Here is an 11,885-nt window from a genome sequence, read left to right on the forward strand (position 1 = left end):
TAAAGAGATGGGAAAGTAATCTTTTTTGTGGGGAAATAGACAACTGCTTAAAAATTAAATTTCTGTTTATAAAACACCAACTACGATAAAATGTTATCTATTAATAGATCTCGTTATGCTTGGAAGGTCTACCTTCTGGTCGTATGGATACAAGTGACATTGTTCTCTTTTTTAAGCTAAGCAGGGGTTTCTTTAGAATCCACACAGGACTGTGGAGTTTGGCGTCCCCTTTTTCTTTTGTTAAAAGAAAACCTCAGGGGATCTTATTGTTATTTCTAACAGGCAAGAAGCGTTAGTTATCCATTTCCGAGCTTTGCCCTGGTCAAGTGCATTCATTTTTCAGGGCCATAAACAGCAAATTCAGTTCTCCAATTACTTTGATCTCTCCACTCTCTCCAAGCTGTGAAAATAAGAACACACAAGTATTTCAGCATTTATACCATGTTTTCTAAAGAGAAACAAATTAGAGGGAGATGAGATGGTTAGGTTGCTGGGACAGAAACCAAGGTTTAGCCTTTTGTAAAAGATCAGTAATAATACCCTTTTAGCAAGTGTACGTGATTTGCCAAAGACTTTAAAAGTATGGCTATCTGAACTGAGAGGGCACCTGTGGGCATCAATCTAAGCTGATGATGTTTCAAACCACTTCCTAACCAGAGCAAGCAGATAGAGGCTGTGCTGGGATCTGGGGGACCCAGAGTGCCACTCATCCTCCTTGCCCTACCTCCCAGGCCCACTACTGTCTATGACCAATCAGTTACATATAACCACTTAGTTCAAACAGCCTTGAATCCAAACTGCACATTACCAATACACATGGGCTTTTTCTGTTTCCACTTTCTTGACCGAGGGGTAGAAAAAACAGGTTTTTACATTTATGGGGAAAATACCAAATGCATCCTATCCAGTTGCTTTAAGAGTAGAGGGCCAGGTACGACTTCTAACACCCCTTCTTTCCTCCTCCTTCCAAGCAGCAGGCAAATGAGGCTTTCAAACTCCATGGGTGAGGGAACCCAGGTTCAAGTCCAAATCATCCTCCTCAGAAATTCATCTAATCTATTAAATGTGCTCAAGGTTACCTCAAAGAAAACAACAACCCTAAGTCATCACTGTCATCTAGATTGCGGTCTCCTTTCAACTGAGGTTGAAGTTTGTGGAAAGAGTGGAGTGGTTTATGCAAATCCTGTGAATCCATGGAAATGGTGGCTTTCTTCCACCATTCCATCTTTCCATACTTCCTTTGACATAAAGCCAAGAGATCATTTTTATATCTCAAAGACTCCCAAGATTATAAAGAATTTTAAAGCTTCTCTTGCCCTACTGTGTGTCATCCGTTCTGCTATAGCCTGCTCTCTGCTTTTACCTCCAGTGACGGAATTACTACCCCCCAAGACAACCCTCCGTTTCAGACAGCGTTGACCAGTTTTTCCTCATGCTGCGATTTGTCTGAATAACATTCCTCTCACTATGCCTTCTGGAGCTGAAGGGAAAAACAAAAGCATAACCACTCTTCCACGTGGCAACCTGTTGCAAACGTGAAAGTCAATTCTCTCAAAATGGATTAAAAGATTTAAAATCTGTTTTCCCACACAGATCACCAGCAGATTTTTCTCTCCCACACTTCACTTTTCTAAAGACAACAAAGTAAGCCGACATGAGGGATTTTTCAAACCAGAAGCGCAAAGTACTTCTTGGCTATAGCATGCTAATATTCAGCCCTCCACGTCTAGCTAATGATTCTATAAAAAGAGAGTTGATCTTCACAATGAAAAACAACAAATCCTTCAGTTATCAAAGGAAGAGCCAGACACGTTCATTAAAGCATGTTCAGGAAGAAAGACTTTTTATAAAAAACATCAAGATGGAAAAAAGGGGGAATTGAGGTTACGCTTGTTCCTGAAAATTCCATCAACTAGAGCCTTCCTGTTTCTGAGGTTTCATTGTACCTGCTTGCCAAATCATCACTTTTGCTGCTACTAATCATACCTCTGGTTTTTGGATGAGTCACAGTTGCTGGCCTGAGCCTTCCACCATTGTTCTTTTCCTCAAATAGGCCACTTGACAGTATCTTTCACTGTCGAAATATACACTAACCTATACCAGATAGATGCTCACTAGGGCATTGTTGAAGGAGGGAGGAGACTAGAAAGGAAGGAAAATGAGAGAGGAAGAAAAGAGCGTTTCCAGCTCAGAGTATCATTTCCCTATAATGAATCCGTTACTAGTATTTTCATTCTATTTGAAACGGTGTAAAAGAAACTGGGGGTTGTTCACTTTTGCTTTTAAGTTAAAATCAATAGATATTGGGTATTATATTATAACAGTTAAATGTAGGTATCAATCATTCCAGAAATTCATCCTATATGCACATCCAGCTCTTTTGTTATGGTTGTTCTGGGTATATTTCTCCAAGTTTTAAATCTTCAAATGAATGACTTCAAAAATTATTTCAAATAAATTTACCCCCAGACACTTTTCTGGTTTTGAACAAATGCTTCTTCAGATTAAATGAATCAGTAGGACTCTTAAATTTCCCTTAGAATTAATGAGACTAAACATAATATCCATTGCTTCTGGCCTGGATGGGATTCAGAAGACCTGCATTCTATTCTGGCTCTGCCAGTGAGTGGCATATGGGGTGATGAGATTAGATGATTTAAGTTCCTAGCCAGTTCTAGAATTCTATGATTTGCAAAATTTGGAAATTGACTTATAAACATATAGACACATCTAAACACATATGCACCTACATAGTCAACCCAATGGCAGGAGAATCAAGTAAAAAGTCATGACATGGGGGGAAAAAAAGGAAAGAAAAGAAAGGAAAGGAAAACAACATTGTCTCTTCTAGCAAATGATTTAGCATTAACAGTTATCAGTAGTACCTTTTTCACTGTGTCCTTCAGATTCTGTACATTTCTCTGGATATTCTGGTTGTCACACTCCATATGCTACAAAATGAAAACCAGAGTAACAATTTTAACACAGCTGTACTGAAGCTTTTTGAACCTCAGCGCCCCTAAATGAGGTAAGTTACATTCACCTGGAATTAATGTGCTTAGCAATTTTGCCCACAATGACCTAGATTTCACCAGTGGCCTAGATTTTCTGAGCTCTTGAATTTCCTTGGACACCAAAGTCCAGTCATTTCTATTACATGGGACCTCACTTCACTTTTGGGAAACCCTACTGAGGTTGAAGTTTGTGGAAAGAGTGGAGTGGTTTATGCAAATCCTGTCAAGAATAAAACCATAATTGCACCTCATCAAAAATGCGTGCTCAGAACAAGAAACATACATAAAGCATCTTATGTGAACAGGGCCCTCCGCAATAAATACTAGGCCCCCTTTGCTCTGCTCACTCCACTGAAATCTTTTTTCATAGTTTTAAATGTTCAGAGGCATCGAGTTCACACACCTCTGATTTTGTCACTTCCCATATCAAAAGCGCAGCAGTCTTCACCCACCCACCACCAAATATTAAATCTTGTTTCCCTCTTTCTCTCTTTCCAGTTCCCTCCCTCCATCAACTTATACTCAGTGGATTCATTTGCACCAACTGGTATTTTTCCTTTCAGCTCCCAACTCCCTTCTCATCAGGGACAAATAAGCTCCATGTGGTCTTTCAGACCCTGTCCATCACCATCAACTCAAAGTGTGACTCAATTAAAGCAAAAATAAACATTCTGTGATTCCCAATGATTCCTGTAATGGTGTTACTGAGGCACTTCTAACTGCCAGCATGGGAGGGGCAACAAACGAGGGTGGGAAAGAAAAGGGCTCCATGCAGAAGAAAGAGAGAGGGTGGGCACCTGGGAGCGAGTGGACTTAGGTTGGGAAAGGAACTTACGCATTGGCCTAGCTTTTTGTTGAGCCTGGCCAGGAAGGGCACCACCTCCTGCATGTAGGGCTTGAATCTATTGGATTGGGGGAGCAGCACCTCTTCAAGGGCAAAGTTCAGCACCTGCTTCAGCATACAGCAGCGCTCCATCATCTGTTGGTGAAAGTGAAACAGCAGGGCTCATATTAGGCGACATTCAGAAGACCCAACCCATCCTCACCACCGCTCCAAATAACCATGAGTGGCATCATGCCTATGGCTTACCTTGACTCCCTGGAACAGTTTGGTCCCAATGAGACGAACATCTGTGTTGTTATCTGCCAAACTAGCCTGGAAGAGAAGAAAAGACTAAGTGCCTGGACGTCAAGGAGCTAGAAGAAATGTCTGTAAGTAGAGCTGTACTCTATCCCCTCTCCCCAGAGCAGCCACATAAGGACTAAAGAAAGGATTCAGATATGTGCATGAGTTTAAAATAATGCTCAGGTGTTGGGAGGAAGTATAAATGAGGAGTTTGGGATTAACATACACACACTACTATATATAAAGCAGATAACCAACAAGGACCTACTGTATAGCACAGGAAACTACATTTTGTAATAACCTACAAGAGAGAAGAATCTGAAAAAGAATATATATATATATACATACATATATCTGAATCACTGTGCTGTACACCTGAAACTAACACGACATTGTAAATCAACTAGACTTCAATAAATAAATAAGATATGCGGGTATAATGTACAGCATAGGTAATATACCTAATATTTTATAATAACTATAAATCCTTAAAAATTGTGGATCACTGTGCTGTACACCTGAAACTTAAATAATATTGTAAAGCAACTATACCTCAGTTTTAAAAAAAAATGGATTTAAAGCTCCTAGCATAGAGTTCATAACATAGTAAGTGCTCAATAAATGTCATTTTCTTTCTCTTCAAAAAATAAAATAAAGTAAAATAAAATAATGCTTAGAGGAATAAAGGGAAAAATAAATAGTAAGATGAGCTACTAAATGGCTCCTTTCAGGGTAAAACTCAATGTATGCATCCTAAAGGCGTACATTGGAAGATCTCCACAAAGTCTCAGAAGAGACAGAGAATATGATGGCTGGTCTACCAGTAGAGATAAATGTTGGTTTCTTAAAGATCTTAGATGTGCTCTGAAGAAACTTTAAGAACTATTCAGGTTCCAGGTAGATAAGGATGCAAAAGAAAGAGAGAAAGAGTGAGATGAGTACCTCATTAGCCAACGCGAAGGTGCGGTTGGTGATGTAAGGCTGCTGAAAGTTGGCCCTGTCGAGCCTGCACGGTGACACAATGGGCACAGCCGCTCCTCCCTGCACCCACAGGGCCATGAGGAGGAGGCAGCTGGCCGCCAGTGTCCCCATAAGGGAAGCGCTCATAGATTTCTGCCGGGCAGCCATTGTAGACAACACAAACTCGAGCAACTGGTGACTAGGGAAGGAGAACCTGGTATCAAGAGAACAAGAAGCAAAAACAACATAAAGGAAAAAAGTAAGTCTCAAGAAGTGTCACACCCAACAAACAAGCATGCATACCAAGTTTGTTGGAGGACTTACCTGTTGCTTTCAATGATTCTGCTTGTGATGGGAAGGTAGAAGATGCTGCTTTTATAGCGCCCAGGACACCAAATTGTGTGTGTGAAAAATATGACATCAGCAATTATCTAATTTCCAGTGCTGTCTTCTGAGAACTACCTAACCACCATAGGAACCCGCAAAGCACCACTTCCTAGCTTTCCCAACTTGATACGCCAGCATTTCCATAAAACGTCACTTTTAGGGCCCAGAGGATGCTTGTACAAACAAATCCCAGAAATTTTCCAAACCCTACATACTTTTCAAAGAAAACAATTGCTTTGCTTTGTAGGTTCCAGGTTTAGTATAATAGTTTTTGATTTCCTATAGTCAGTGAGTAAGCATTTTGGTCATGAACTCATTTTCCTACCAGCTTCATAGATTCTTATCTCATTGGAGGTGATCAAAAATAAAGCACTTACATCCTCTGCTTTAAAATAAACAGTAATGACAGCTTGAGGATAATTCCATTTTCAAAAAATAATTTTATCTCATTTTTTAAAATATGCTGAGTCCTGAAGAAGACTTACATTTTAAAAATAACAGTATTGGCTAATCTAAGCACTGTTTTCCTCCCGTTCTGTGACTTTTTTTAAGTGATCATAACAATTATACTAGATGCAAATATACCTTCAATGTTTTCATTAAATTATAATCAATATCAGTTTAAGTTTGGAAGTATTAATGCTGAACAATCTGATCGCTATTTTTCTTAACATGCAAGTATTTTAAGAATACAAGCAATTATACTTCGATAAAGATTGAAAAAAAAAGAATATAGTAAATACAGTAGTTCATTGTAAAATTTTACCTGCACTACTTCTAAACAACACACAAGTCTCAAAAAAATTTTCCAAAAACCTTATAACATTTTTTATTATATATATGAAGGTCTAAAGAAGAGAATCTTGCAATTTAGTTATTACATGTAGACTTTATTAAAAATACATTGAGGGCTTCCCTGGTGGCGCAGTGGTTGAGAGTCTGCCTGCCGATGCAGGGGACGTGGGTTCGTGCCCCTGTCCGGGAAGATCCCACATGCTACAGAGCGGCTGGGCCCGTGGGCCATGGCCGCTGAGCCTGCGCGTCCGGAGCCTATGCTCCGCAACGGGAGAGGCCACAACAGTGAGAGGCCCGCGTACAGCAAAAAAAAAAAAAAAAATACATTGAATTCTATATAATACCTAAAAACTAGACTGAAACCCTCCCAATGGGTGGGAGCAGGGAGCAAGTACACTGATCTATTGCTAAGGGAAGGAATGTGAATTCGTGCAAAGTAGTTTGATCAGATATTTCTCTTCACAACGAGTTCAGATCAGGAACATCAAAGAAGGGATGTGAATAATTGTAGAAACTTGAGCATTTTGTGAGATGGCACAGACCTAGGCAAGGAGCCACAGTAAAGGCTTAGGACAGCATGAGGACGTTGAGCATTTGGGAAGGTGGTCTTAGGAAAAAGAGAAGGTTAAGGCGGGTAAATAAAAACTAGACCCATTGCCCACGTCTTCTTGTGGTTGTTCATGAGCCCAAGATGAGGAAACTCTTCTTTTCCAATTTCCTGTTAATAAGATATGACCATTTTTGTCCAGATCTCTATATAATTATATTAGCATTAGGGTTAAGAGTTAAGCTCTTAACTCTATGTAGAGTTAAGCCCTATGTATAGAGTTAAGAAATATAATGGATTAAATAGGCTTTTGTTTGTTTACCTGGGAACCTTACAAACATACATAATTTTGTTCCTGGGGAAAATAAGTTCTGATATTATTGAATTATATACTTTTTTTTTTTTTTTTTTTTTTGTGGTACGCGGGCCTCTCACTGTCGTGGCCTCTCCCGTTGCGGAGCACAGGCTCCGGACGCGCAGGCTCAGCGGCCATGGCTCACGGGCCCAGCCGCTCCGCAGCATGTGGGATCTTCCCGGACCAGGGCACGAACCCATGTCCCCTGCATTGGCAGGTGGACTCTCAACCACTGCGCCACCAGGGAAGCCGTGAATTATATGCTTTTGAGGGAAGAGTCTCTCTCTCTCTCTCCCTCTCCCTCTCTCTCTCTCTCTCTCTCTCCCTCCCTCCCTCCCTCCCTCCCTCCCTCCCTCTCTCTCTCTCTCATCTTTGTATCTCCAACACTTAGGACAGTGCAACACATGTAGGAAGGACTTGGTAAGAGCATGTTGAATGAATAAATAGATTAAGTTAAATAATTTACTAAGTATCTTTGGGAATATGCATGGAGATAATTTGGGTACTGCCTTTATAGCACTTCTAACGTTGGGGTTTGACCCAGTACTACTTGCCAGCTTCCTGCATAAGGAATAAATAGCTGTGAAACAAAAATAGAATGCCAGAAATTTGCAAACCAGTCTTTAGTAGCAGTGATACATCTATTATTCATTATATGGCCCTGATGGACAACCGTTAATAAGATAGTGTTAATGGAGCAAAGATCTTAGGTTTTAGTGAACTTGACCAAGCACACTAAGGGGAAAATCTGTTCTAGAGCTGTATGTGGATTTCTAAACAGTCATACAAGGAGTCTCAACAATATTTGCTATTAGGAGAGATTGTAGATACAGCATAAAACGGCTTCTGTGAAAATAGCTAGAGACATCTGTGTGCTAAATAATTTCAGATCATTCATGGGCCTTCTTTGCTGTTGTTTCTTTGTGAATTTTCAGCTCTCTCCCAGAAGCCACCCTGGACAAAGGGCAACCCCAGCGTCCTGCTCCCCAGCCCCAGACAGACTGTACCCACGGTCAATCTTAGCTATTTGCAACAATCTACCTGGTCGAATGCCAGGAAGGGCTAACCAGAGTCCTCTGCCAGAAGTAGCCTTTTTTGTCTCATTCACCACAGCAGCCCCAGCACCCAGAACGGTGCCCGGCACACGACAGGCGATGGATATTCACTGACTGCATGATTACACTCCTTCCCAACCCGTTGGCCGATGCTTGGAAATCCACAATGCATTCCTTTAAAGTATACATCTCTCTAGAAGTAGGACTTTAGGTATCTCAGGTAAAAAGTTCTGTATTCATCATACTCCTCAGTACAACACACATGATCACTGTTCCATACAAGGTTCCTTCTGGGTGTGTGTGTGTGTGTGTGTGTGTGTGTGTGTGTGTGTGTGTGATCCTACCCTCATTATTCTCCTTCCCTCTGCACCAGTCACCCACCACCACTTCTAAGCCTGCCATAGACAACTGCTCTAATTTGACATACATTTCTAAATATATATGCATCCTTGTAAAACAACAAGTAGCAAGTGTTGTTTAGTGGCAGGGTGTATTTTTATTTTATAGGAATGGTTCTCTTTCTTAATCTTTCACTTGGCACTGTGGTCTTGCAATCTACCTGCGTTGCTGTGTGTAGCTCCTATTTCTAACGTGACGTGCCATACTGAGTCTCCACATTTTATTTATTTGTCCCCCCTTTGTTGGGCACCTAAACCACTCACAGACATCACAGCACTAAGCAACCCCTTCCAAGTCATTTTAATGGTAATTTTAGAGAATATCTTTGAAACAGTTACCCAGGAGTAGGTCCACTGGGTCATAGAGATAAATTCATTTACTAGATACATCAGCTTGCTCTCCAGAAAGGCAGCATTGATTTACTCTCTCACATCAGTGAAGAAAGCTTTCTGCTTTCTTTTTTTTTTTATTATTTTGGGGGTAGGAGTTTATTAATTAATTTATTTATTTATGCTGTGTTGCGTCTTCGTTTCTGTGCGAGGGCTTTCTCTAGTTGTGGCAAGCGGAGGCCACTCTTCATCACGGTGTGCGGGCCTCTCACTATCGCGGCCTCTCTTGTTGTGGAGCACAGGCTCCAGACGCGCAGGCTCAGTAGTTGTGGCTCACAGGCCTAGTTGCTCCGCGGCATGTGGGATCCTCCCAGACCAGGGCTCGAACCCGTGTTCCCTGCATTAGCAGGCAGATTCTCAACCACTGCGCCACCAGGGAAGCCCACTTTCTGCTTTCTTACATCCCCACCCACACTTGGCATCATCCAGCTTTAATGTTACCAGCTTTTGGAGGTTTAAAATGGTATCTCATTGTTGTTGGTTTTTGTTTTTTGTTTTTTTGCAGTACATGGGCCTCTCACTGTTGTGGTCTCTCCCGTTGCGGAGCACAGGCTCCGGACGCGCAGGCTCAGCGGCCATGGCTCACGGGCCCAGCTGCTCCGTGGCATGTAGGATCTTCCTGGACCGTGGCACTAACCCGTGTCCCCTGCACCGGTAGGCGGACTCTCAACCACTGCGCCACCAGGGAAGCCTTCATTGTTGTTTTAATTAGCAGTTTTCATAACATTTGCAGCCACTTGGGTTTCCTTTTATGAATTGATTGTTTACATCAATTGCCCATTTTTCTAACGGGCTTTGGTCTTTTATTGTTGTTGTTGATGATGATTTGTAAGAGTATCGTGTATATTTTATATATTATTCTCTTTTTGGTTGTAGGCAACTCTTCTCCCAATTTGTGTCCTGTCTACTAACTTTTTCTGCTTGTCCTTTGTTGAACAGAAAATGTAATTTGGATGTCATGTAAAACATTATTTTTCAGTATATGGCTTGTGCTTCTCAAGGCTTTGTGTAAAAATCTCCCTCCATCCCTAGGTCACAAAGATATTCCTCTGTCTTTTCTTTTATTTACCCTATAATTTTGCCTTTCACAATCAGGTTTTTAATGCCTTTGTGTAGATGATGGGAAGTAGGGAATCAGTTTTATTTTTTCCACATAGCAAGCCAGTTTTCCTAACACAGTTTACTAAACAGTGAGTCCTTTATCATATGTGAATTTCCCATTTATAAGTAGCTATCTTTGAGCTCTCTGTTTTGTTACACTGGTTTATTTATTTTTCCCTTTTTGTTCTTGAGCTAGTTCCATACTTTTTATTACTGAGGAGTGTCATTATATCTAGACAGGAAAGTCTACCTTCTTTACTTTTTCAAGGCTGGCTTAACTAACTATTCATGAAATTTTTGTATATATTTTACATAAATTTTATAATAGATTTGTCAAGTTTCTAGAAAAATGCAGCAGAAACTTTAGAATATCATTTAATGTAAAGATTAATTTGGGAAGAATTAGCATCTTTATAACATAAATTCATTCCATCCCAGAGCATTTACCATCTATCTCTCTTCTATGGAAGATTTTCTTTTATACCCTTTGATAGTCTTTCAAAATTGTCTCCCTGAGATCTGGTGTATTTTTTAAATTCCTAGCTACATTATAGTAGAAGTAAGATTTTAAGCTGTTATTTATCACTTTCACCTGGGTGTGAATGAATACCAAGATGGCTTGGAGAAAGAGACTATGTGGGTTACTCATCTCCTGAGAACATAAAAAACATGTACCTTTTTCAACTTCAGTAGAGAGGAGAGGAGAGATAGAGGTACCCAGCAAAGAACAAAGCTAGAGACTGGGGTTTCCAAATGTGAACTTCCTTTACTTTTCACTTCTGCTCAAGTATAACCCTGTCAGTACCCAGGACAACTTCCTACCATGTCCACCCTCCCTCTTAACACCCTGCCCACAAAGACACTTGTCAACCATAGCCACCTTTCTCTCCTTCCTGAGGACTAAATCGTGTGAATCTGTACTTTACCTCATCTTAAAGGGAAGACTATACTCACGGGGATGTGTCATAATATAAATGAGTACAGTTTCCTCTCTAGTAATACCAAGTACTGAAATTGATTTAAATGATAGAAGAAAGCAATATTTATGCAGTTCCTCACTACTCTAGGACATAAACACAGAATTTGACATTGGCTTCTTAATGTCCACCCTCTACTGTCAGATTTTTTTTAACCCATAGATCCATCCCAGTCTCTCTTTCCACTGATTATTTTGGCTAGTAAATAAGTCTTAAAACATCATAATTCACCCTTGCTTATATAACCAGATATTCTAAATCATAGCTAATTGCCTATTATCAGTGAAACTTTTATCCCAACTCTCTAAACAGTTTTAGGATTATTAATGTTTCTCACAGTCATTTGCACAGGTTAAATAGTATTTTAAAACATGACTTTAAAAATTCATATTAAAAACTCTATGTATCTTGGTGCAGTTTAACCAGACCCTCTCAGTCTCTGATAAGAAAATTTGGGGCCATGTGAACTAGACATTTCTTATATTCTCATGACCCTGTTGAACTTGTTAAAATACAACTGATCAAACACAGTTCCAATTCCTAGGTGATTTGGTTTTAAAATATCACAAACGTCAATCCTGAGAAAATGTCCCCTTTCCCTTTTCTTTGTCCTAATTCAAAAGCTGTGTGTGCTATAAATAGGACAGAGCATCACCAATTTAGGTCAGCTGGACAAGATGTCACTCTCAATCAGTGCAAGTCTGAAATGCAGTATGTTTTAAAAGAAGTACCATTTTGTTATTACCTCCAAATTCTTATAACCAGATAAACTAAGCTAAT

At 40.2% G+C, this 11,885-nt stretch overlaps 1 protein-coding gene across 1 annotated transcript; it reads right to left on the reverse strand.

Annotated features, from left to right (window-relative positions):
- Positions 1-322: 322 nt before the first annotated feature.
- Positions 323-5,268, reverse strand: IL22 (interleukin 22; the record flags this gene model as incomplete). Its single annotated transcript, XM_082666171.1, has 5 exons — positions 323-400; positions 2,886-2,951; positions 3,850-3,993; positions 4,105-4,170; positions 5,083-5,268. The coding sequence occupies 5 exons, from the start codon at positions 5,266-5,268 to the stop codon at positions 323-325; spliced, it is 540 nt and encodes a 179-aa protein (XP_082522297.1).
- Positions 5,269-11,885: the final 6,617 nt, after the last annotated feature.

The sequence above is a fragment of the Grampus griseus genome (assembly GCF_964374135.1).
Source record: "Grampus griseus genome assembly, chromosome: 11".
Taxonomy (NCBI): domain Eukaryota; kingdom Metazoa; phylum Chordata; class Mammalia; order Artiodactyla; family Delphinidae; genus Grampus; species Grampus griseus.